The sequence below is a fragment of the Macaca mulatta genome, chromosome 1 (assembly GCF_049350105.2).
Source record: "Macaca mulatta isolate MMU2019108-1 chromosome 1, T2T-MMU8v2.0, whole genome shotgun sequence".
Taxonomy (NCBI): domain Eukaryota; kingdom Metazoa; phylum Chordata; class Mammalia; order Primates; family Cercopithecidae; genus Macaca; species Macaca mulatta.
The window spans coordinates 237,535,979-237,561,607 of NC_133406.1; the positions used below are offsets into that span (position 1 = coordinate 237,535,979).

General features: G+C 55.9%; 1 protein-coding gene across 8 annotated transcripts in view; it reads right to left on the reverse strand.

Annotated features, from left to right (window-relative positions):
• PRDM16 (PR/SET domain 16) overlaps nt 1–25,629 on the reverse strand; it is a 365,577-nt gene that overhangs the window by 186,288 nt on the left and 153,660 nt on the right. For all 8 annotated transcript variants that reach the window (XM_077978756.1, XM_077978731.1, XM_077978741.1 and 5 more), the window contains exon 3: nt 5,034–5,084. In XM_077978756.1, the coding sequence (XP_077834882.1) occupies nt 5,034–5,084 (51 nt within the window). The remainder of the gene's footprint in view (nt 1–5,033; nt 5,085–25,629) is intronic.

A 25,629-nucleotide genomic window follows, 5' to 3' on the forward strand; every position in this document is an offset into this window, starting at 1 on the left:
CTGGATTCCTCGTTACCGGAGGCATTTTGCTCGGGCCGAGCTATAGAAAATGCCCGCACCACAGCCCAGTGGGACAGGCCATGGTTCTAACATCCAAATAATCATTTCACAAATTATCATCATTATCAATCAATCACCCTGTTTGGACAATGAGAGGCTGGGCTATCAGATGACTTTTATGACCTGTAGCATTTTGTATGTAATAATAATAACCGGGAGAGATTTATGGACCCATCACCGGCCCCTCTTCCAGCGGAATGACTTTATTAGCTCGATTTATTTTTGACCCTCCTCTAAGCCTCTGCACTCCCGCCCCTCGCCCTGGGGGCTGGCTGGGGTGGACGCATTTTTCCGAAGCTTCTGAAGGGTTTTTTTCAGGTCCTCAGGCCTAGCCGTCCCATGCGAATTCACGATGTATTTATTTTTGGGAGGAGGGGGATAAAGAAGCGGAGGGGAAGAGAAAATAAAAATAAGAGAAAAGGTCACTTCCTTTTGTGTGTGTTTTCCCGTTCTGTATTAACACGTCTTTCCTTTTCAAGAGGGGGAAGGAAAACACGATAAAGTGGACAAAGGGAAAGGCTGCCGGGCCATGTTTCCCCTTTCATATCGCCAGAGATTGAATCAAAATTCTTTCAGCTGATAGCATCTCCCGGGTGGACTACACTCTTGTTAACGGATAAATTCAAGCCCTCCAGAAAGTCAAAGAATAAATTTAAGCCTTTTGCCAAATGTCTATCCTATTGGATTTTGATAAGATGGCCATTGAGCCTTAATAATGTCTTCCATCCATTTTCAGCGAGCCCTTAACACGGCTCTTGATTCGTCCCCAAAGCCTCTTCGCCCGGCCTTTTTATTACCGGCTCTGGCGGGCTCTCCAGGGAGCCGCGCGCCCCGAGTGATGGATGGACAACTCGCTAGATTATCTCCCGCAGATGTTTGCTCTCCAGGAGCCCCCGGGCTTTCCCTCTAAGTAAACAGAGACTAAATAGAGAGTCCGCTGGAGGGAACGGTCCCAGAGGTCCCCGCACCGCGGCCAGGAAAGGCGCGACGCAGCCCGACCCACAGTCAATGTGACTTTTGGGAAGCGCCGGTGACGCGCGCCCAGGGCGCACCAGAGCGGGCGCGGGGACGGGGCCAAAGCTCTGGGCTGCGCGGGCGCACGAGCTGCGGAGTGAACGAAGGCGCAGAAGCCCGGGTGGGAGACAGAGGGGACACGGGAGGCCAGGGCGAGGCTGAAGGGGCACAGGAGGGATGAAGGAGGACCCTCCTCTGCGGTTGCTGGTGGCTCCGCCCTCCTGGGGGCGGGGGCGGGGCTGACGGGAGGCACCTCTGTAGCTCCCACAGGAGCCCCGCCCCGCGCCACAGTCCTGGGTTCGAATCCCAGGCCTCCATACATCCCCCGACCCGGCCACCCTCGCCTGTACATTCTGAGTAGAGTCATCCTGCATCCGGCCCCTTCGGAAACCTCGCTCTCTGATACTTAAAATTCCTAACCGTGGCTTCCTCACAAAATATCACCTTTTCTGTAGCTCATGTGCCAAGCTGCTGATTGAATTAATTAACTTCGTCACATTTCACTGAGGCAGATAAAGAGCAGGAAGTTTAATCCTCTCAGCAGTGGATGAACTGAAGTCAGAGACAGGAGTTGCGCACCCACAGGTCACACAGTGCTCCCCCTCCCCCCCGCCACACCGTGATGTTCCCCTATGAGGTTTTTTTTTTTTTTTTTTTTTTTTTTTTTTTTTTTTTTGAGACGGAGTCTCACGCTGTTGCCCAGGCTGGAGTGCAGTGGCGCGATCTCGGCTCACTGCAAGCTCCGCCTCCCGGGTTCCCGCCATTCTCCTGCCTCAGCCTCCTGAGTAGCTGGGACTACAGGCGCCCGCCACCGCGCCCGGCTAATTTTTTGTATTTTTTTTTTTTTTAGTAGAGACGGGGTTTCACTGTGGTCTCGATCTGCTGACCTTGTGATCCGCCCGCCTCGGCCTCCCAAAGTGCTGGGATTACAGGCTTGAGCCACCGCGCCCGGCCCTATGAGGTTTTTAATGCTCCCAAGTGCGCCTTTGGGTGACGCAAACTACAAAACCTTGAAACCAGAGTCCTCGTCCTATAAGTAAGGATTGCACTGAATTCATCCTGAAAACAGCACCACAGTGTGCACAGTTACCGTAGCAATCCACACATTGCACCTATACCGATAGCTCTAAGTGGCGCCTCTGTTTGCAGGGTGGGGCCTCTGTCTGGACTGATGCCTCTCGAGGGCTGTCTGTCCTGGTCTTCCTGGCCCCCGAGTCTGAAACCTTTGCCTTTGGATTTTAGCTCACATCTCTCAGTCTCTCAGCCCCAACTCCCCTGGGCCCCCGAGAGTGCCTGGAAATGTAACTGAACGGGTCCAGTCAGAGCCCTGGGGTTAGGGATCTGATTCTCCCACCAGCGTGGCCTTGGCGAACACTCGAATCTCCCAGACCTGACGGTGTTTAGTGTAGAGGCTGAAAAAACTGTGAGTTGATGGCTCAGGCAGTGCTGTGTGGCAGCCTCCCCCTCTGGTGGAGCTGCGCCTAAGGACTTGGGTGAGGACGCCTCCTCCAGGCAGCCCCCAGCCCCTCGGACTGGGCTTGCAGGACAGCGGCAGGGAGGAGCCCTGGGCTGGGGTCAGGGGGCCTGCTTAGACAGGACCGCCCACCAACGCCCTTGATGCTGGCTCTCGTACCCTGCACTGAGCTCCCTGCAGCTGCAGTGGTGTTGTGGGGGGTCTCGTGCATCGGGTCTGCTCTGATTCTGTGGGATGGCGGAAGCTGGAACTCCTCAGCCCAACCCAAGGCTCTCAACCAGCTTTCCAAGGGCCTGCGTCAGAGGGATGCCTGTTGCCCTGGGCACTTGGAAGTCGGCCCCTGGCTGGACAGCACCTCATACCCACCCCGGGAGCCGCTCTCAAGAATGACCTTGGGCCACATTGGGCAAGACCTGATGGCCCCATATATGAGACAAAAAGGCAAACCCCACTGTGGCCCAGAGACACAGAAGGTGGTGCCCACTTCGCCCTCCTTCTGTCCTATTTCACTCTGGTTCAGAAGCAGCCAGCACTTGCCTCCTCCGTGCCCTTTAAATCTAGACTTGACCTTTTAACCTTCTGCCTTGACCCCTGTTCCTAGACCAAGCAATCCCTCCCAGTATAAACTGATCCCCTTCTAACCTCCTGCCAGGCCACCTCCACGATGCATTTAGGAGAGGCGCGGCCAAGGAGGGCGTCTTGAAAACGTCAGAGGGTCCAGGGACGCATGGGGTGGAAAACTCAACACTTTCAGGCTCACTCGAGAGCTTGAGGGATTTGCACTAACTGCAGGTCACTTTCTGCATGAAGTGGAAATATTGCAGTTCTCGGAAATCAGCAGCGCTGCTTACTGTTTCCTGCTCCTCTACGTCCTTTAAGAAAATGTGAAATCATTTAAAGAGGCAGGAAAGAAGAAAGAGGGAAAGTAGAAAAGACCAGCCCTGGAATTTGCTCCATGGCGCAGTCAAACATGGGTGCAGGAAGACCTCAGGCATCCTGTGGATGGCGGGGACTGAGAACTAACACCTTGTCCTCAGACAGAAGGACCCCAGCAGGCCAGACACAGCCACACGAGTGATGGGGAGGGACATGGGAACCAGTTCGCCCGGTTTCCAGAGGCCCTTCAGTGGGTCACTGCGGGCTCAGAAGAAGTCTCCATTGCCATGGTTTCTCTAAAATCAATGTCTCTGGGGTTGAACCTGGAGAGAAGGGTCAGGTCCCCTGTGCTTAGCTCTGCCCAGATGGTGGGTCCCCGTCCCTCATAGGCAGCTCCACACAAATGCCTCAGCTGAGAGACTGGGAGTTTGGTGGAACTAGCACAGCGCTTTCCTTTGACTTTGGGAGAAAAAGGGCATATCGATGACTTAAATACTCAGCTCAGGTCGTGGGGTCAGGCCTTCCTAACCACAAGGCCGCCAGTACCCCTCAAGCCCATATTCTGCGTCACGGAAACCAGTTGTAATTCTTACAGAATTGTAACAGCACTCGGTAGGCACTGACTCAGCGCTGGCTCCTCTGTGCCAGCAGCCCCCACGGTGCCCCCTGTCCCCCGCGATGCTGTCTGGGTGGAGATGTGTAAATGTGACTCTCTAAATTTTATCTTGCTTTAAAGCAAAGATGCCAAGCGAGAGACTGTTACTTTAATTTTACTAGAAAACCCAAGCAAATAGGAGATCGGCCACCATGTGTGAGGGTGCCTGTGTCTGTGGACGTCTGTGTGTGCGTGCAGACAATGCATAGCCCCTGGAAGCCGAGTTCTGGCTGCTGAATGGGTTCTAGGTTTTGGAGCTGCTTTCCAGGCCGTTCCTCCTCCTGGCCGTCTAGACTGCAGTGTGCACACCCAGCGACACGTGTGACTGTGTGTGTCTCCCCAGGGCCTGTGTGTTTCTCTGCATATCGTTCTCCCTCTGAATCTGTTAGAGCTAATGTTTGTCCACCAGCCGTTACCCACCACCAGTCAGCAAAGCTGTGGATAATGCCACGTGGACCCTTTATCTTTCGCCTCGTGGTTTGCTTATTTAAAGCCATGCTTCTTTGGAAGCTACGAGTGCAGCAAAAGGCTTTGTTGAATCTGCAGCCAATTTTTCCCCGTATTCTTTTCATGAGAGTATCCAGTGAAGACAGTTAAATAAACACAACCTGCGTTTATTTAATTTTCCTGTCTGCGTGGCCTGAAGCTTTCCCACAGGTACAGGGCTCTCCTCCGCTCTTGGGAGTTAGGAGAGTGGCGGATGGCCCTGTACCTGTGACCCTACGGCGACATTATCCCCACCTCCCCACACAATAAAAAGACGCATCCCTGCTAATGACAGCAAAGCCACTGTCCTGTGCACACGTCAGTCCATGGATAACACATTGCTCAGGGCCCACCAGCAACATTCCGACTGCACGCTTGTTAACTCAGGGACAGCTGGGATGGCGGTCGCCCCGCCAGGAGCTCCGAGAACTCTGGGGAGCCGAGACGGCGCGGGGCGAGCTCTCCTACCTTTTTGATGCAGCCTTCCTGGGGTGACACTTCCGCATCCGTCAGTATTTGCTGTAAAACAATTTTGAGAGGGGTTGTTAGTTTCTGAAAAAACGTCGTTCTCAAGCTACACTGGGTTCTAAATGGTGGGGACAGATCCACTGTCCCCAAAAGTCACAGGGTGGGACCCAGCGGCTTCTCCACAGCAGGAAATGAAGACTCCATTGATCGCAGGTACCCCTTCTTCCAGCAGAGGCTCCCCAATCACCGAGGACCCCAAGCAGCCCCCAGGGACTTCACCTCCCTGGAAACACCACACTCCAGGGATGGAGACACAGTGTGTCGCTCACTCTGGCCCTTTAGTGGTTGGGTGGGCACCCAGGTCAAGGCATCTCAAGGTGAGCCATTCGTATTATTTATGAGAAGCATCTGGGCAGAGCGCACGGACACCCTGGATGCTGAACAGACTCTATTTTTATTTCCTCCGAGTTCCATGGACAAATCACACCGTGTGTATATAGACATAACTTGGCCTATGTTGTGCTTGGCCCTGGATGGGTGAGGGACAGCAAGGTGCGGTCCCTGCCCTCGGGGGGCTTACAGTCCAGCTCGAGAGGTGGAGGTTGGGGGGAGCTAAACTCTGCCCAGCGGTACCAGGAGACAGAGGCGGGCGGCCAGAGCGAGGGGCAGAGGTTGGCCAGCGCCCTGCAGAAGGACGGCTTGGTGGGTGCTGGAGAGAGAGGGAGCTCATGCCATTTCTCTGCTTCCTCCTTTTTGTCGAATCAGAGGTGTAAGCGTTTTAACTGGCTCTTCACTCCCATCCATATCCCTGGGAGGGGGATGTCCCCTATGGTTTTTGGAGGAAACTTCTCAAAGGAAATCAAGCTAAGGCAGAAAAGCCGCTGTGCCTAGTGTCATGCAGGGGCCCAGGATGGCCACTGAGGACCCCCCAGCAGTTCGCTGTGGGCCTCACAGGAGCTCCCGCCCCCTCACCCACGTGTGACAGAGGCTGAGACAGGGAGGCTGGAGTGGGCCAGCAGTCAACTTGTTCTTCCTCCAGGGTTGCTCTAGCTGGAACGTTCTTTGGCTCTGGAGAGCATTTTGCCAGGTGTCTCCTCTTAAAAGCCACCAGGCTGCACTCCAGAGGGGCGGCGTCTCAGTGACCCGTCCCAGAGTGCTGTCTGTGCTAAGCAAACTGACAAACGAGCTCTAGAAATTGGATTTTTCCCTTCTGGACCCAAAGTGGCCGCGCACGGATGAGTATACGGAAACCGCAACATTGTTTCCATAAGAATAGAACCAAGATTGAAACTGATACTTGAAAAATAAAAGGAGAAATGATGCTCAAGCCAAAGGTTTTCCTTCCCCTCCCCTCAATATTACATGATGACTTTATACATCATAAGGACGGAGCACAGCGTGCCTGCCAAGGCGCAATTGACAAGCTGGCGTTCCCAGCCACAGCGGGGCCCAGCCTGATCGCCTTCCGGGTCACCCTGTGCTAATGTGAATGGCAGTGACGGCTGCTAGATTCAAGCACCTAGATGGGCTGCGTTTGGAAGAGGAGAAAGCCTTAGGAGGGGTGTGACCTGCCCGCGGGGCTGAGGCTGGAGGCAGAGCTTGAGACGTATTGATGACTTGAATACTCAGCTCGGGTCGTGGGGTCAGGCCTTCCTAACCACAAGGCTGCCAGTACCCCTCAAGCCCATATTCTGCGTCATGGAATCCAGTTGTAATTCTGACGGAATTGTAACAGCACTCAGTAGGCATTGACTCAGCGCTGGCTCCTCTGTGCCAGCAGCCCCCACGATGCCCCCCTGGAGGCAGAGCTCAAGGCAGTGCTCATGTGGAATCTGTCCTCGCTCTGGATGCTGGAGGACCGTGTGGCCGTCCCAGGTCTGGTGAAAGGGACGCCCATCCCACTGGTGGCCCTGGAGCTCTTGAGAGTAGAAGGACAGATCCCGCCATAGTGAGCCGCCCCGAGCAGAGAAGCTGTGGATCTCGTTGCCAGTTAAAGGCTGGGCTGAAACCGGAACCAGGGCCTCCGCAGTCCTGCCTGCTTCATGAGGCGCATCGAGGAGTGAGATGCTGGTTGTGTCTCTCTGGCATTTGCAGCCAAGTCACAGGCACCTGCGCAGACACCACCAGCGAGAGGGCCCTGCCCTCCCCACCCTGCCCTGCCAGTGCCTGCTCACAAACCCACACACCTGCCCAGAGCCCACAGGGGCCTGGCGCTGGTCTAGGAGCATTTGGTGGGGGTTGGGCATTTTCCTGGAGGCTCCCTCCTGTTCCCAGTGGGAAAGTGCATGCCACAGCCCTTTCAAGCCATTCCCAACGCAAGTGACACCCCCACCATCATTCCCCGGCCAGGTCAGTCCAGGAGCCCTTGTTAACACCGCATCCTCACATTCAGAGGGGGCTAGAGCCCTCCATCCACCCACCGATGCCACCCTGGGCCTGCTGTGGCCTCAGATGCAAAGCTTTCAGGTGGGGGCTGCCCTCACCCTCCCTCTGTCCACGCTGCTCTCTGTTGGGTGTGCTCCGTTCCTGCTGTGGCCAGCTGCATTTTCACTTGCACTTTTGGTGGCCTGATCTTCCTGCCTCCCTGCCCTCCGAGTGGCCGGGTGGGATGGAACGCCCCCGTAAACCCACCTGTCACGCCATGTGGAGGCCATTTTTGCCTTTCTGGCAGAGTCTGACAGGGTCTGTGCGTGGGCTTGGCCAGCACTCCTGCTCCCTGGAGCTTGTCATCAGGTGGGGACGCAGGGACGGACCTCCAACACTGACCCCAATAGTTGAAGGCGTTGCATGCGACGCACCGACCAGGAGGGCCCGGTCATATGGGGTGGCATCAGGAGGTGGGACCTGGCCAGCCTGGGGTGGTGGTGGGGGCAGGTGCTATAGCTGCTGGGCTCCCGGCTGTCTCTCTGGATCCTCTGAGCGCAAGGCCTGGGCCCCCTTCGGGCCGAGGGTGTGGGCTGCTGAGGACTGTGGTCACAGCGGAGCCCAGTGTGGAGCCACGGAAGAGCCGCACAGATGTCGAGCCCTCCCCAGCTGCCCTGGACCCTCTGAAGAGGAAGCCGGCGCCCGATGGCAACAGAGAAAGAAGCAGCCTCCTGCAGGAGGGGCACTGGGGCCTGAGCCGCGTTCCGGAACTGCCTGCCCCATCTCACAGCCCACCTTGGCAGGTATGAAGACCATTCACTCTGCCTCTTCACTCGCTGCTGAGCTCAGGTGGAAAAACGGCCGGACGCGCTCCCCGGCTTCCTCAGCCCCGGCCCCCTCCCTTGCCTGAGCCGCCGTTCTGCTGAAAACCCTCTTTATTTTGCTAGCTGGGCCCTCAGCACACGCACCGCTGGCCCCTGGATTGCTGGCAATGGCCACCGCGCTCTCCACCTCTCCGCACCCCGGCAGAAGTATTAGGTGTGTTTGATTAAGCGTTTTAGCCAAAAAAGCGAGGTCTGACCCCTGGCATTTAGCTTCTCTCGCGGGTGCCAGTGCCAGGATTTAGCTAAGTGGGGTTGGTCAGAACCTCTTTTTTGATTCTTAAAATAAATACCCTCTGTTCTCCAAAAAGCCAGCAAAGAGGCCACGTACGCAGAGGCGCTTACGGCTCTGGAGTTCTGGCGCGGCCCCAGGGGGGCTCAGCTTGCTGTTCGGTGTCACAAATGGATCCCAGAAGGTTTCTCTCCCGTCAAAAGTATCTGTTATTAAAGTATCTGAGAACCTAACAAAGGAGGAAGTCCAGAGTGAGCCCCGGCCACGGAGCTGCTTCCAAACCGGCGGGAGGTGAACGGAGCCTGGCGCGGCGGAGGCTGAGGCCCATGAGGGCCCCCAACACTCCAGTTAATGCACCCCTTGCTCTTGGCATTGAGAGCAAACCTCCTCTCTCTAACCGACTTCTCTTTTCTTTTTTCTTCTTCTTCTTCTTTTTTTTTTTTTTGAAACAGGGTGTCTCGCCCAGGCTGGAGTGCAGGGGTGCAATCATGGCTCACTGCAGCCTCAGCCTCCTGAGCTCAAGCGATCCTCTCAACTCAGCCTCCTGAGCAGCTGGGACAACAGGCACACCACCATCCTGGCTAATTTGTTTTATTTTTTGTAGAGATGGGGTCTCACTCTGTTGCCCAGGCTGGGACTCCTGGACTCCAACAATCCTCCCAAAGTTCTGGGATTATAGATGTGAGCCACCATGCCCAGTCGGCTCTAAACCAACCTACCTTCCTTCCTTCCTTCCTTTTCTTTCTTTCTTCTTTCCTTTCTTCTCTCTCTCTCTCCCCACCCCACACCCGCAGGCTAGAGTGCAGTGGCTCCATCAGTTCACTGCAACCTTGACCTCCTGGGCTCAGGTGATCTTCCCACCTCTGCCTCCCAAGTAGCTGGGATTAGAGGCATGCTCCACCATGTCTGGCTAATTTTTTGTATTTTTTGTAAAGACAGGGTCTCACTGTGTTGCCCAGGCTGATTTCTGACTCCTGGACTCAAGCAATTCTCCTGCCTCGGCCTCCCAAAGTGCTGGAACGACAGGCGTGAGCCACTGTGCCTGGTTCTAACCTACTTTTCTTTCTTGCCCATTTCTGAAGTAGCTTCATTGGACCCAAAGATGTGGGTCTGAGTCTAGAACCTACTAAAAGCTGATTCCAAGGCCTCCTCTCCTTGAAGAAGCCCCTATGGGTGGAGTCGGGGGGTCAGGGTTGTCTGTGCAGGGCACCCAAGGGTGTTCAAATGGCAGGGCTGATGGAGCCCTCCACAACCCCCACATCCCATCTAGGCTGCAAACCTCGCTCTGCTCACTGCTGGGAGGTTGTGGGGTCGAGGGGCTCAGGGTTCTGCAGGAGACACAGCCTGAGCAGAGGTCTTGGTGGCCAGCAGCTTCAGCTTCCCTGCAGCCTACATGTTCAGGAGGGTTTTACAGCCAACTAAACAGTGCCCCTGGCAGGGCTGGAAGCTGATGACCAGGCCACACTGAGCCTCCACATCTCAGGATCATCTCTAACTCTTGGAGAGCCACCCACACACCCTCCTTTTCTGAGAGATGGAGTTTTTAAAGAACAAATCTCATTCTTCATTTTCTTTTCCAAATGGAAGCCCTGGGTGCTGCCAATTTCCCTGGTGTAAATGTTGCCTCAAGGTGATGGCAATGCTGAGGCCAATCATCACAGCAGCCGGTCATCTTCTGGGGCCCTGCCGCATGTGGGGGGCCTGTCTCAGGCACCGAGGATGCAGACCTCCTCCTCACAACCACATGTGGGAAGCAGGAACCAGCAATGCCCCTGCTGTGTAGACGGGAAACAGGGGCTGCAGAGTTGAGGTGACTGGGCAGTTGATGAGGAGCTGCTCAGGGCGGTGCCCGCACTCAAATGTGGGCCTCCTGACTCCCAGAGTGTGCGCCGGTGGGACAGAGGCCTCCGGGTGGATGCCTCAGCAGGAAGAAGCCACACGCCAGGCCCTTCCACCCAGGACTTGCACCTGAACCCCGGCCAGGCCTCTCTCCGTGGCCAAGCTCCCTCTGGCCGTGTGGGCTCCAGCGGAGCTGGGTGGCTTCCCGTTGGCAGCTCCCGCAAGAACCGTGAAAGGCGGTTAGTCACCGGCCGCCCCGGCTCTGGCTCCCAGAGCAAAGACTGCACTGGTGTTGACACAAACCCTTGAGCTCTCAACCGGGAGTCGGGTAATATTTATTTATTTTTTGCATTAAAAAAAATCAGCTTGGCCGTGTTTGAGCTACAGAAATGATTTTTTTTTAAAGCTCCTTGGACACTGTTTTTAGCTTTTATGCCTAAACAGATACTTCTCAGTTCCTTCAAGTGAGATCTATCCAATGAATGGAGGCTCTCTCTTTACTCCTAAGAAAAATATTTACATAGTCAAGTACGGCACAGAAAAGGACCTGAGCTCTGGAGAGCCCGTCCCGAAATGCACAGAGGTCTCTACGCCGCTGTTTACACTCCCAGCCGCCACCTCCCTCACTCCTGCCCTCTACATCCCCCCACCCCAACCACCAAAGCCTTCCCAAGTCTCCCGCGTTGGGCCCTGTCATCAGGGGTGGCCTGGGTTCCTCCTGAGAACCCCACGGGGCTGTGCGACACGAGGGGACGGCCCCTAAGCCCTACCTTCCAAACCCTCTTTGTTTTGGCCAACGAGAGAAGCCAGGCCGCTCCGCTTCCAGGGCCCCGAGCAGGGGACAGCACTAGGATGCAGCATCTTTGCCCCCAGCCCCACAGGACCCGAGCTCCAGGCAGGCAGCATCTCCGCCGACCTGGTGTGATGGGGCCTTCTGCTTTGCTCTGGCCACAAGAACTACCGCGGGGGCCAGCAGACTTCAGTGCATGCCCAGTGATCTTCTCTCAACCTGCAGGGCTGCCACCGCCTGGCCAGTGAGGCCTCGAAGGTTCGAAATCTGGGCATGGCCTGCTCTGTTTCTGATGTTCCAAGAACACTCTGTTCGCTGGCAGCCCCGCCTGTGAGCGCTGCCCCTTGGCCCGGACACGCCGCCCGGGTGAGGCTGGCCCCGCGTGCATCTCCCTTCCTGTGGGGAAGATTGAACGAGCACTGCTCCTCCTCTCCCTGGCCCCCAAGAGCAGGCTCCACACCCCTTCGTGTCCTCATTTCATAAGCGGTATTGAGCACCTTTGGTCTATACTGCCCCATGGAGGGTGCCTTGGAGACATTTAAAAAATACAGAAACAGAGTTTAGTCCAGAATTTGCTACTCTGGGGCAGAGACAATGGATAGGACCCACCCTGCCTTCCACGGCAACATCAGCACGAGGAAGAGGAAAGACCTCCAGTCTGGGAGCTGAGGTCCTCTTGCGGCAGGGGTCCCAGAGTGCGGGGGTCCCAGAGTCCGGGGGGGGTCCCGGAGTGCGGGGGGGGTCCCGGAGTGCGGGGGGGTCCCGGAGTGCGGGGGGGTCCTGGAGTGCGGGGGGGTCCCGGAGTGGGGGGGGTCCCGGAGTGCGGGGGGGGTCCCGGAGTGCGGGGGGGTTCCCGGAGTGTGTGGGGGGGTCCCGGAGTGCGGGGGGGTCCCGGAGTGCGGGGGGGGTCCCGGAGTGCGGGGGGGGGTCCCGGAGTGCGGGGGGGGTCCCGGAGTGTGTGTGGGGGTCCCGGAGTGCGGGGGGGTCCCGGAGTGTGGGGGGGGGTCCCGGAGTGCGGGCGGGGGCCCAGGAGGTGATGGGGGCTGGGAGTGAGGGGTGGGAGCCCAGGAGGTGATGGGGCTGGGAGTGAGGCAGCATGCCAAAGGTGTTAGCAGGGGGCAAATGAGCGCCCCAGAGATGGAGGAGCCCCGGGTTTGGGAGGGCCTGGGGGGACTCTGCTGTGGCCCTTTGAGGACCAGGCTGAGGGATTTCACTCGGGCAGAGGCTTTTGGATGCAGGCAAGAAACGGACGATGGGGGCATGGGGCGTGGAGGAGGAACAGTTTGCAGGGAGGACGGCTTCCTGCGTGCATGGGTCCCCACAGGGTCCCCACGGGGTCTCCCTCTTCGTGTCTGCTCGGAGGAGTATGTGGGGGTCTTCCCTGCTGACCCAAGTGTGGGGCCCCGCAGTGGGCTCCATCGGGCCTGCGCCCCCCAGCTTCCCCCATCTGCTAGGACCTGTCTGGCTCTCCTCACACAGAGAAGGAGGCTACCCAGGACAAGAGGCCTCCATGGTGAGGTGGAGGGCCAAGGGCCAGGCAGGCTGGGCTCCGCACTGGGTACTTGGCCCACATTAATGCATCTAAATCCCAGAACATGCCCACGAGGAAGGCTATGGCTTCCTGATCTTTGTAGAAGAGGAAGGGGCTCAGAGAGGTAAAGCAGTCTTCTGAATTTGCACAGCAGGGGAGTGTTAACCCGGGCTCACCCTGGATTCACAGGGGGCCTACCAAGATCAAGGTGAGTGGGCCCCGAGGAGGTGGCGCATACTGAGGGCAGGGCTGGACAGCCCCTTTTCCCAGGGAAGCCTAAAGGCACGCAGGTGTTGACCAGCCCTGGCCCCCAGCCCAGGTCACGGAGGCACCCATCACCATGGCACAGTTTGCTGGTGAAGCACCTAGGAGGCCCCCACTCCCTTCCAGCCTGCAAGCTGCCCTGTGAGGCCTCATCACCAATGCAGTGGTCAGACAAGTGCCCCCCAGGTCATTAGCAAGTTTGTAGTCCTTGATCTGGAAGTCATGGGAGCCTCTCAGAGGTCGAGGCTGCTGGGAGCCCTAGGGTGGGGGGCCTGTCTCTCACTCCTGGGAAGCCGCCCCCCGCCAGGCCTCTCCAGGCCTCCTTCCCAGCCTCTGGGGCTGCGGGAGACAAGGAGTCGCTGTGGGGTCCCCCTGGCCTGCCCCGGCTGTGACCTTGCTCTGCCCTCTGCCTCTAGCACCTCGGGGCACAAGGTAGAGTTTGGGGCAGGGATATAACTGACCACCTGCACTGGGGCTGCAGGTGTCTGGGGAGGGTGGTGCCTGCAGGGACACCTGCTGTCTGGATACTGCCCCCGCCATGCTATCCCTTTCCGGAGAGGAGAGAGTGCAGGTTACCGCACTCAGAGCTTCCCAAGCTTCCGGAAGGCTTGGGCCATTCCAGCCACAGCTTTGAATTCTCCACCAAGCCAAAAACAGGGCTCCTCCACCACACAACACCCCTCCCTGTGCTCGATGGGCTGCTCCAGATCTCAGAGCCCCGCCCCACACCTGCAGGTCAGCTCTTTCCAAATGAGGGGCCTTGGGGAGATCGGACCCAGCCTGGAGATGCCCTGGAGCATGGTAGGCTTCCGGGGTTCTACGTGGCTGAGACCCGCCCCCCTCCTGGACTCAGGGGTGCTCTTTCTCCTGTGTCAGGCTGAGCTGGGGAAGGCCTGTTTTTCCTGGGCTCCACCTGGGAGCACCTGCTGTTGGAGCGAGGTGAGAGCCGGTGAGGGTCACCTGGTGCTGGGACTGGCAGGAGGCTATCAGCCCCTGGGGTGCAGGCTCCAGAGCCCTTTCTCTGCTGGGCAGCAGGGCGAGCAGGAAGGATCTCTGCAGGCCCCCGTCTCCGAGCCCAGGGGTGTCCAGCCTTGCTTCTGGCCCTCTGTGGATGCCTTCCTCCTTCTGCTTCCGGAAGATTGATGCCCCCAGGGGAAGGGAATGTAAATCATCAAAGCGGGTGACTTGTGGCCCTTGCGATCAATGGCTCATGACGAGTCATGACTTCCAGCATGAGAAAGGGAAGCAGCGGCCGGTCCAAGAGCCTCCCGTAGCCAGCTCAGGAACTGGACATGCGTGCCCTGGAAATGAGGGAAACTTCTGCGAGGCTGTTTGTTCCTGGAGCTGGTCTCAGAGCTTCCGTCTGAGGGCCTGGGTTCTAGGAGAGGAAAGGCAAGACCTGGAGCAGCTGGGCGGCCTCGCGGGGCCCAAGGCCCTGCAGACAGGGCTCGGTAGGGGGCTCTGGCTCGGATGCCGGGGGGCCGATCCCAGGGACGCCCTCCACATTCTGTAGCTCCTGTGCTAGGAAGGTGGTGTTGAGGCTGATGGTTCTAGGTGGACGGCAGGTGACCTTGACCCAACCCACTCACACTGCATTTCTCCACCAACTTTCATTAGAGCCCTGTAGCCTGGAAACGGATGGCCGGCACTCACTTCAAAGCTGCCCAGTTGTTACAGGCAGGCTCGTCCTGCCTCCTGGATTAGACACCCCTTTAGGCCAAAGGCAGGGTGTCAGGCACCATCACGGGCCCTCCGAGCAGGAACACAGCGGAGACCCCACGTGGCATTTACCGAATGATAAATCATAAGCTACTGAATGGAAAATGGGAGCTCTCCTTGTAGGATGTACAGAGCTGCTACATGATCGTGTTCACCTGGGCCGGGCCCCTGGGAACCAGGCCTTGGCCTGTGGGTGGGGGGTGGGGACTGGCACAGTCACTGTGGGGTCCGGCCATCCAGCCTGCAGGGGCCCTGTGCTCGGGGTGCCTCTCTGACTATGGGACTTAGGGAAGCTGCCCTGGCCGCCCTGACAGGCTCAGGGCCTCTTGCTGGACCAGGCGTCTTGGGCAGGCGTCTGGAAATCAGATACCCGGGCCTCGAGGCACAGGGTCCGGCTCCCGCCTGTCTTGCTGCTGCTTGGCCTGGAAGTGACCTGGCAGGGGCAGCCTGGGGAGCTGAGGATGGACCTGAACTGCTGGAGCGGGGACAGCTCCTTTGTGCAGGCTCCGTGTCAGTGCCCCACGAACAAAGGGACCAACCTGTGACCAGGACTGTTTGGATTTGAGCACTGAAAGCCCCTTCCCGGGAAACCCCTCCATTGGTGACCCTACTGGAGAGGAAGCATCAGAGCTACCCCAGAGGAAGGCCCTCCAGAAGAGGGGATGAGTCAGGGATGACAGCCCTGAAGACAAAATCAACACAGCCGTCCTATGCCCGGGTGCCAAGCGCCCAAACCCTGAGCACACCCCCAGGACACCAGGACCAACCCAATCGCAAACCTGAAAGTCACATCCCACCTGGTGGGAGTGTCAAGGAGCCAAGGGCTCCAGGCTCAGCCAGGACAAACGAAAGGAGAGCCGTGGACCCTGTGCCCATCCTCCAGCAGCCACTCCCACCTGCGAGAGGCCATCTCAACAGTCTCCCAGAGTTTATAGAATTTCCCCCCACTTAAAAAAAAAAAAACAAAACCCAACACTTTATTGCGCTATGATTGGCATATAAAAAGCTGTTGATATTTAATGTAGACAACTTTATGAGCCCGGAGACGTAAGAATGCACCGAGAAACCATCGCCACGATCCATGCCATAAACCCATCCATCACCTCCAAAAGCTTGCCTGCCCTCTTCATTCATCATTAGTTTATTTTGTGAGGGGACAATCTACCGTCGGCTCTCCTGTCTTAGTAAAGTTACGGAGGCCACACGGAGGCTGCTGAAGGAGACTACTCCAGGCCCACTGGGCAGACAGGACCAGACCAGGCCGGCCGCACCCACAGGGGCAGGGAGAAGGATGCTGGCACAATGTTTCTCCATCTCCCAAAGGCCATTGTCTGTGAGCAGGGGATGATCCACGCTCAGCCTGAGCCCTTTGCGCCCCAGGATAGATTCTGCTCATCACGAGTGGCAGCGGCAGGAGGGGACCCCAGCTCTGGGGGGTGCTCTGTACCTTCCCCCATTCACTTAAACCAACACCAAGCTTTGGCATTGCAAACCCCGAAGTGGCTGTCCCGACTCACATCTGAAAGGTGTGCCCTCCCAGGTCCACTGCTGGCCATTTTCCACCCTGCTTCTGAAAATACTGATGGTCCCTTCCCCACGCCGACGACACAGGAGGTGCTAGGTGCTGCGCGGCCACCGGCCACCCCCATCCTGGGGAGGGGCAGTTGCTGGAGGTTCCCCCACTGGCAGTCCTCCAAGGCAGCCCAGTGGGTTCTGCGCCAGCATCTCCCCAGGGAGCTTCTCTTTCCACGGGGAAAATAAATCACAGGATCAATGATTGGTTCTATACAAACATTTATCTTTTATCTCAACCCTTTTTAGTTATAGAAATGACCTGGAAATTGACAGAATCACATTAATGCACTTCTACTTGACTCTGCTGATTGATCCCTCATTTATTAAGGTGATTCTTAATAATCATAAGTGAATAAGAAGGGTTGTAGATCTCCTGGTCACGGCGCCTGGGTCACACACATGTTTGAAAGCCCCAAGACCCAGGACTAGGCGGGGGAATCTGACCTCCCCAAATTGGGTTCTTTTCTGGCTGTGACTTATGGCTCCACTCACTGAGGTTTGGGGAACCCTTCAGGATCTGGAAGTGGATCCATATCAGAGAAGAACATGGAATTTTAACTCCCTTAAAAATGGCAGGCGGCACTTTCTGGGGATGGAGGAAGCAGAAGCAGCCACCAGTGTCCTACCCACCTTGGCCCTTCCCGGATCAAATTCAGTCTCCCTCTCATTCTCACTTGTCACGCATGCCGCTTACTCGTGAAGCAAGCATTTGTGGACTCGCATGTCTGGGTTCCACAAACTTGCAAGCCAAGGAGGCCAGAAGTACAACTGTTTCCCATTGTATTTTATTCTTGATTGAAATAAAATAACAGTGATAATCATAACAGCAAATATGCTAGCTCTGCCAAAGGCATCATTGCATTATCCTATTTAACACTTGAAATAATCCTACGATGATAATCCCCATTTACACCTGAAAATGCTGAGGCTCAGAGAGGTTGGGTTAAGTTGTCCAATGTCACAGGGCCAGGAAGTGGCAGAGCTGGGATTCGAACTCAGGCCGTGCAGTTCCACAGGGCATTATCCAAGCCTTTGGCTTATCTGGCCTCCCTTGAACTGGTTCCATTTGAAGAAGTGGGGGAGGTGGATTGGCGGGAAGGGAGAGGGAGATGAGGAGCTCTGCTTTCTCCCACATGAGGAATGTTTCGAATCTGTTGTAGGGACAACATGCAGAGGCCCGAGCGCCTGGGTTTCGGTCACAGCTGCCTGTGAACTCGAGACCACCGTGCGTGAGGGCAGCCGGAGGCAGAGCGCCACCAAACAAGACTGCACACTTTGCTAATGGGACACAGTGACAGGAACAGCTGCAGCGAGGAATTCCGGGCTGATCTGCTGTGAAAAACTGGCCGCCTCTGGAGTCTTGCAGCGTCCATGCAACTGTGGCTGCAGCTGGGACCCCTCAGGGCCCAGCTTTACTCTCTTGGGGTGGGGATAGTGGAGAAGCTGAACCAGGAAGGCTTGGCAGGTGAAAGGCTGCCCACTCTGCCCCAGATTTCCAAGTAACCTCCCGGGGTCCCACGTCTGCATTTCCAGGCCATACTGAGTCCAGGGCCAACCACACTGAAGGTGCGGGGCAGAGAATTCACAGGACTGCCCAGCCTTGCTGAGACACGGGGCAGACATATGGCCAAGGCTGCCTGCCCTGGAGGATGCCTTCAGGGGCTTCCTGACCAACACGGAATGTTCCTCCAACCTTCCTTCCTTCTGGTGCCTTTCACAGAGCTGGGAGGGGCTGCAGAAACCAGGCAAAGAATCCTGGGCTCCCAGCCAGCGCCTCCCATTCTGAGTCCTAGAAACACTTCTCAGCCCCTGCATCCCCTGAGTTGAGCAGTCTTGATGCCCTCATCTGTGAAGCGGGAGGCAGACGCCCCAGGGAGACGGCCTTGACCGCTGTCCATGATGACGGAGAAGATGCAAACAGCAACCCTGCCTGGCCAATCACTCCCTTATTTTGCAGCATAAGCACACAAATAATGATGACACTCAAGATGTAACCACCCGTTTTCAAGACTGCCACACTCGTGGACCAAAAGCCTCTTGTGGCGATTAACCTAGTAAGGGTGATGGAAGGATGGGCAACTTTTACATGTACGAAGAGTTGTAAAAGCAAACAAAAACATGTATGGGACGGAGATCACACGGGACACAGAAAGCCTAAATTATACATGATCTGGCCTTTTACATTGGAGGCACGTTGACCCCGGCCCATGGCAGAGACACCGCAGCTCCAAGGAGGATGGAGATAAGAGGGCACTCATGTCCTTGGGTAGCCAGACCAGCTGCCAGCAGAAAGGCAGGGACAAACCTTCCCCCGCCTTTCTCCAGGACTGAGGCTTCCGTGAGCAGAGGCGGCTCATCTGTCCCTGCCTCCCTTTGCTCACACCTGCTCCCAACACCAAAAGGCCACGGCAAAACCCCAAGCAGAGGAAATACAATAAGGTCGTCACTTTGAATGCCTCATGGTGCCCGAGGCTGCAGTGTGGTCCCACTGGGCAGGTGTGGGGAAGGAATGTGCACAGGTACCACACAGCCAGCAAGACGGGCAGGCAGGGCTGCTGGGAACACCCAATCCTGGGGACAGCTGTCCCGCCTCACCCCAACCGGGGCTCACTGGAGCTGCCTTCTCAGCTGGAGCCTCCCACGGGGAAAGGTGGCGTGAGATTGGAAGCAGCCTGAAACGGCTCTGTTCATTTACGTTTTTCTTATTCTCCTCCCGTTTGTTTTCCAACAAGGAGAAGCACACGAAGCACACGAACTTGCCACAAGGGAGATCCCCAAACCCTCAGAATGTCAATTTCCATCTGCACAACTTCCCTGGAAATTCGACCTCCTCTGGGATGGTGAAGGGTCTCTTCCCTGGGGCAGGTCTTGTGGCCATGAGTCCGGTGCTAACTGAGCTTCTCGCCTGGATGACTGTGGAGGGCAGTGGAGTCTCACTCCATGCCCACACCAAGGGCTCATCCCAGGAGACTGGGAGTGGAGTCCTAGTGCAGAAAGGTATCCATGAGGCCTGGCAACACCCAGGAATCCAGAATGGCCATCTAGTTGGCCCCCTTGCCTGGCCTTGTGGAGAGCCGTGGGGCAGGTCAGGATTGCCAGTGGAGGCCAGTCTGTCTCTCTTGAGGTCCTTGGCTAGACAGCACGCTGGGTGCCCGAAAGCATCCTCTAGTGATTTCATCTCACAGTGACCCTGTGGGGGTCCAGGGACCCCAGACAGCTGCAGGGGGATGCGCGTTCCTCCTTGGGCCACAGCAACGCATCGGAAGCGCACGGAGTGTTCATGCAAACGAAACACGGGCGCCAGGGCAGCTGCTTTTGGTCCTGACATCTGCATGGAGCTGCAGTTTTATTTTGCACCATCTTTCCTCGCTTTCTAACAAGTCACTGAAACGAGAGCAGAGACCTTGCTCTAAGGAAGCGAGCAAACCGCTCTCCCTCCTGCCCGTGTCTGAGAACGGAGCCTGGGCCAGGGGCTCCTCCGGGGATTGCTCCTGCCCGCTGGCCGTGAGCCTCAGAAAAATACACACACCTGCTGGCCTCCGTTCTCTTTTTAGCCCTAAGAGAAGAAGAAAGAGACCCTTAAGGCCTCCCTGGTTTGTCTCCAGCTGCAGGAGGTCAGCATGGACAGCAGGTTCAGTGACCAGGCTCACGGGCTGCGAGCGGCTGGGTGGGACTGGGTTCCGGGTCCGATTCTGCCATCCTGCCTGTGAGGCTTGGAATGCCCATCCCATGGCTTGGAAGCCCTGACAGGGAAGGTGGGAGGTGGCGCTTTGATGCCTAGCTATGCTGTCAACAAACATGACAAGGTCACCATCTGTCTGCAGGATGGACTGAGAAAAATGTTCCTTATTAGTGCAGGAGAAAGACAGGGGCACGGGGGTGAATGTGCTTCCCAGGCCATCTAGGGGAGGCCAGGGAGGGGCCCACGGGGCACCTGCAGGTGTGGGCACCTCTTGCCCGATCTCACAGTCCTCCCTGACTGCTTCTGTGCTGGACTGTGGGTGATCAGTGCTCCCAGGGACACCTGTCCACCCAGCCCGTGTGTGGGTAACGTTGGCCCTGGGGGAATATCCACCAGTCAGTAGTGGAAAAGGTGCCTTCCTCTCGCCATGACCATGGGCTCCTCGCTGGCCGGCTTGCTGCATGGTTGCAGAACGCAGAACGCAGAAGGGCTGCGTTCACGGTGCCCTGGGGAGGCCCTCTGCCCAAGTGGCTTTAGAAACGGGCACCTTCCCGCCTGCGAAGGCATTGGCCCAGGAAGGCTCATCTTGAAGAGCCACAGAAATAGTCTCAGACACAGTTACTGAAACTGTATTCTTAGGGCTGGGAGAGCTGTTCCGAAGTGTGATTTATTTGCCCTTCCCAAGGACTGAAAAGAGGGCTAAGGTTGTGCCGGCTGTGAACCAGGCAGGCCTGTGGGAAAGCACTGCCTGTGGGGGTGATGGCCCAGGGCATCCTGTTCAGAGAGAGAGAGATGGAGGGAGAGAAAGGAGAACCCCATGGCAGGAGGCCTAGGGGAGCTGGGTGGACAGTGCAGGTGGACAGGCAGAGGGTCTCACACGCAGAACTAGGTGGTACTATTTCTGGAGGGACAGGGCATGGTGAGGAGCCCCCAGCTCATAAGGGACGATACGCACAGGCTGAAGCCCTGGTTCTGAAGCTGGGGCAGCTGCAACAGTGTCGAGGCAGTGGGGACGGGGCAGGGAGACGACACAGCCCTCGTTCAACTTTATGCCCATCTTGGAGTCCTCTGAGCCTGGCACAGGCCTTCCTTCCCGGGGCTGGCCCAGAGCTCCCTTTGGGCCACAGGAGAGCAACAGCGTTACTCTGAGAGGCACACAAAAACCGCTTTCTCTTGACCTCCATTCCTACTAGCTTTGTATGGCCTCAAGCAATTAATTCTGGTACATTCCTACACTTAACAAACAGAATTTTCTCGGGGTGTGCAGACTGCCTGCGCAATCTCGGGGTGTGCAGATTCGCCTGCGCACGTTCAGGCAGAAAACGGTGGGATCCTCTTCCTCTCTCAGCCCACTTTTAAGGTGTCTCGTTTATCGTGAGTGAACGCAGGCGCATCCCATCCTCGGTTTGCGTCTCTTTTCTGGAAAACGCTTCGTGCTTTTCCAGGCTTCAATCCCAGGAAGGACACACTCTGGACACATCCCCCGGCGACTCTCTTCAGAAGAGGGAGACCTCCGCACATTCAGTCAGTGTTGCCAACTGGCAGGGACAGCCTCGCCACCGGCACTTCAGTTTTATCTTCAAGATCTCGCTTTCCCCGAGTGGAACAACATTACTTGGATGTGACCGTGAAGCTTGGGATACTGCAAAGAGCCCATGGTTCGAAACAGAGACTTGGAGAGAGCGAACTTGACCCACTCAGGTGCGGGTCACACAGTATTGGTGCTTGTCGTGATGGAGAAAGAGAGAGAGAGAGAACGCCAGCTCCAAAGCCCCTGCTTCCCAGCACCTGTCCCCACAGGAACTCTTGCCCAGGAACAGGTCCTGCTCAGGAGATCCAGCCACCGCCTGCAAGAAACTCTTCACAGCCATCTCTTTCTTCCAGTATCTTAAGAGGAACTGAAGGGTTAGCGCCGGCAGAGACGGGCAGCCTGGACAGCCAGCTGCGGATTTGGGTCTTTGCATTTTACCAAACCAGGTCCCGGAGCTGAGCCCTACATCTCAGGTCCTGGGGGCTGATTTGGGCCCACGGGTCCTGATTTCCTTTTAGCACTGGCTGTTAAGAGTGTGCCGCAGAGCCCAGCCATAGCTGCGGCCCCATGCTGGACTGTCACGGTCCCGCCGGCTTTACGCACCTTCACTCTGCAGCTCCATGCCTGAGAGACACCACAATCTTTTTACCCAATTTTCCAGCTGAGTTGACGGAGGCCCGTGGAGGTCAAGGAGCTTGCCCGGGGTCACTGAGTAAAACAGCAAAGCCTCTGGCCTCGGGACAAGGATGCAGGACTCTGGTTCCTGTCTCTAATCGCTTGGCCAAAGGCTCTTTCATAAATAATAGAAATAACAGGACTTCATTTTTCTTTAGAGGATAAACTCCCCAAACGGCCACCGGGGCTGTGGTCCGCGAGCTGCAGGTCCTCGCCGGGCGAGAAGGCAAGGTCGGAGCTCCAGCAGCCCGGGGATGAGGGGCCTGGAGCACAGGCTGGCTCCCGTGAAGGCATTAATTTGTAACAGACGCCCAAAGAGCTGGAAAGAGCGTGGATGTTCGTTGCACGTGACAACGGCTGATTATTCATTGCTGACAGTTATTAGCCTATTATTAAACGTATGAATTGCCTCTTTCATACCACATTGCCTATCCTTAAAGTGCTTTATTAACTGACATTAACCAATCCAATTAGCAAAAGACACTGTATTTGTGTAATTAGTAATTTGAGGCTTTGTTCTGTCTTGGTCTTAAAGAGAACGGGCATTGGATGTTGATTAGCGCGGCGCACTGTACAATTAGGAGAAGTGGTCGGAGATTAACCGACAACGTTCTCATTCCCCCGCGTCCCCGTGCGGGGACCCAGTCCCGCGAAGACGTGCCGGGGTTTATGTCTGCGGCATTTAAGTGAATCCAATTGCTTCCTCTTGTATCCAAGCTCCTCTCTGCAGTTGGCATGGCCTCCAACGTCAGGAAGGGGAAATATTTATTTTTATGATAAATGTAGAGGCTGAGCAATAAGGAACCTTGTTGTTTAATGCTCCAAGCCTAATTCTGCAGAAAATCTCACAATCCAACTCTGAGTATTAATTGCAAGGTTTTTTTTCCTAATCAGATGCCAAAAGGAACATTTCAGGGAAAGATGTTTTAGGGCCGCCTTTGCCAAACGGCATTTCTGTTTATGTCTCTGAGTGAGCAGAGACGGCCAAGATGGGGCCAGATGCTCTAGATAAGGGGGAAGCTGCGGAGGGATCCGGGGTGCCAGGCACGGACTCACCGCACACCCGAAATACGGGACCAAGTGAAGAGCGGCGCTCAGGCCCCGTCTGAATGACGCGGCCACAACATGTCAACGTCCCCGTGTGCCCCTCAGTGTTCCTCTCAGATGCCCCCAAATGTTGTTAGATTGTAACAGTGCAGAGAAGACCTCATGAATCTCAGCAACCAGCCCCGTGCTTCTTGGCAGCTTTTAGCTCTGAACAGGAAGGAAGTGGGTTGGCCTCAGGGGTAGCTGGGTAGCTGCCCCCAGCCTTACCTGCTGGCACCTGAGCTACCTGGAGGAGGAAGCTGGCATTTCACTCAAGGGTCCTGGGAGGCCTGCCTGCCTGCTGGACGAGGTGAGGCCAAGGCTCTGGCCCTGTCCTAAAAGTGGCTGCCACAATAATCTGGGCCCACTAAGGGCTGAGGCACGGATGCAGGAGAATCAGCCTCACCTGATCTGATTCGTTCCTGCAGAGGTAAAGAAGATGGCCCCGCGTTGGAGAATGCCACTGGCCTTGCCTGTGCGGTGCCCACACATCTGGCTGCCCCGGCGGCTCCGTCCCCAGGAGCTGTGTCCTGTGATCTGACACTTCTGGAGGGGGGCCGATTGCCCACTTGGAGCCCAGATGTTTGGGCTGGGAGCAGACACTGCTGACTTCATTCCAGTGCCGGTTTTAGAGCCTTATTTCAACTCCTTCAAGTAGGATTCTCATGTGTTTTTTTTCCCATTCCACGCCAAAATAAAGTTAGAATTCTTGAAGTCCCAAAGCCTCATCCCTTCACTGATCTTCTTTGCCTTTCCTTTCTGCTGCACATGCGTGCGTGCGTGCACACACACATACATACAAATACACACATACACACACACATACACATACACACATACACAGACAGGCACACACATACACACACACATACACATACACACACATACACACACATACACACACACAAACAGACACACATATACACATACACGCACACATACACACACATACACACACACATACACACGCGCACACACACACGCGCGTGCACACACACACACATACAAATACACACATACACACACACATACACACACATACACATACACAAACACACACATATATACACATACACGCACACATACACACACATACACACACACAAACATACACACGCGCACACACACACGCGCGCGTGCACACACACATACATACAAATACACACATACACACACACATACACACACACACATACACAGACAGGCACACACATACACACACACAAACACACACACATATACACATACACGCACACATACACATACACACACATACACAAACATACACACGCGCGCACACACACACGCGCGCGCACACACACATACATACAAATACACACATACACACACATACACATACACACACATACACAGACAGGCACACACATACACACACACAAACACACACACATATACACATACACGCACACATACACACACATACACACACACATACACACGCGCACACACACACGTGCGTGTGCACACACACACACATACAAATACACACATACACACACATACACACACATACACATACACAGGCACACACATACACACACACAAACACACACACATATACACATACACGCACACATACACACACATACACACACACATACACACGCGCACACACACACGCGCGTGCACACACACACACAGGCAAGCTGCACGTCATCAGGTCAGGCTGTGGAAATCCTGCACCCAGGACGTCGAGAGTGGTGTCCACACGCCGCGCAGGCTGGACCTGCCCTTCAGAGGCAGACAGGGACCGGCGCACACAGGCACTCACTAAAGGTAAGGCAGAGAGGAGACCTGGGTGCAAACATTTCAGAAACCTCTTCAAAATATTTGGGTTTGTCAAAATCCCAAACCGCCGTTTGCCAGGCACTTTTCCCGCTAGTGTTTGAGCCCGCGGGTATTTTAAAGGAAATGAGATCCGTGTGTTTCTGATTTATTTATACTTAACTCATCAAAATGCTGTTTTAAAGAGCTATTTTGTGTCCAAAATGCCCTCTATCCTTTTTTTTCCTTCCAAGCTAAAAGCCATATTTTGCCAAGCATATATGACCTTAAACTCTAACATTTTCAAGGTTCTTTTGATAGTCAAGTTCATGAAGTCCAAGCAGACCTGAACCGTAACCAAAGGCGCCCCTCACCCCCACCCCAGGAGGAGCCCAGTGAATGGGAAGGTGACGCCCTTGGCCTTTTCTTGCTTTTTGTCTCTGACCCAAGCACCGTATCTGTCCCTGTGGCCCCACCAGAGTCCCCGAGACACTGCGTCCAACAGGAAGGAGCAACTTCTCTGGAGACAAAAATCCCCAGAGATGCGATTGCATAGTCCTTCCCAGAGCTCTTGCCTGGAGCAGCTCAGGGTCACCTCAGGACCAGGGTGGCACCGGAGCAGGCATCCTCCCGCCTGGCTTC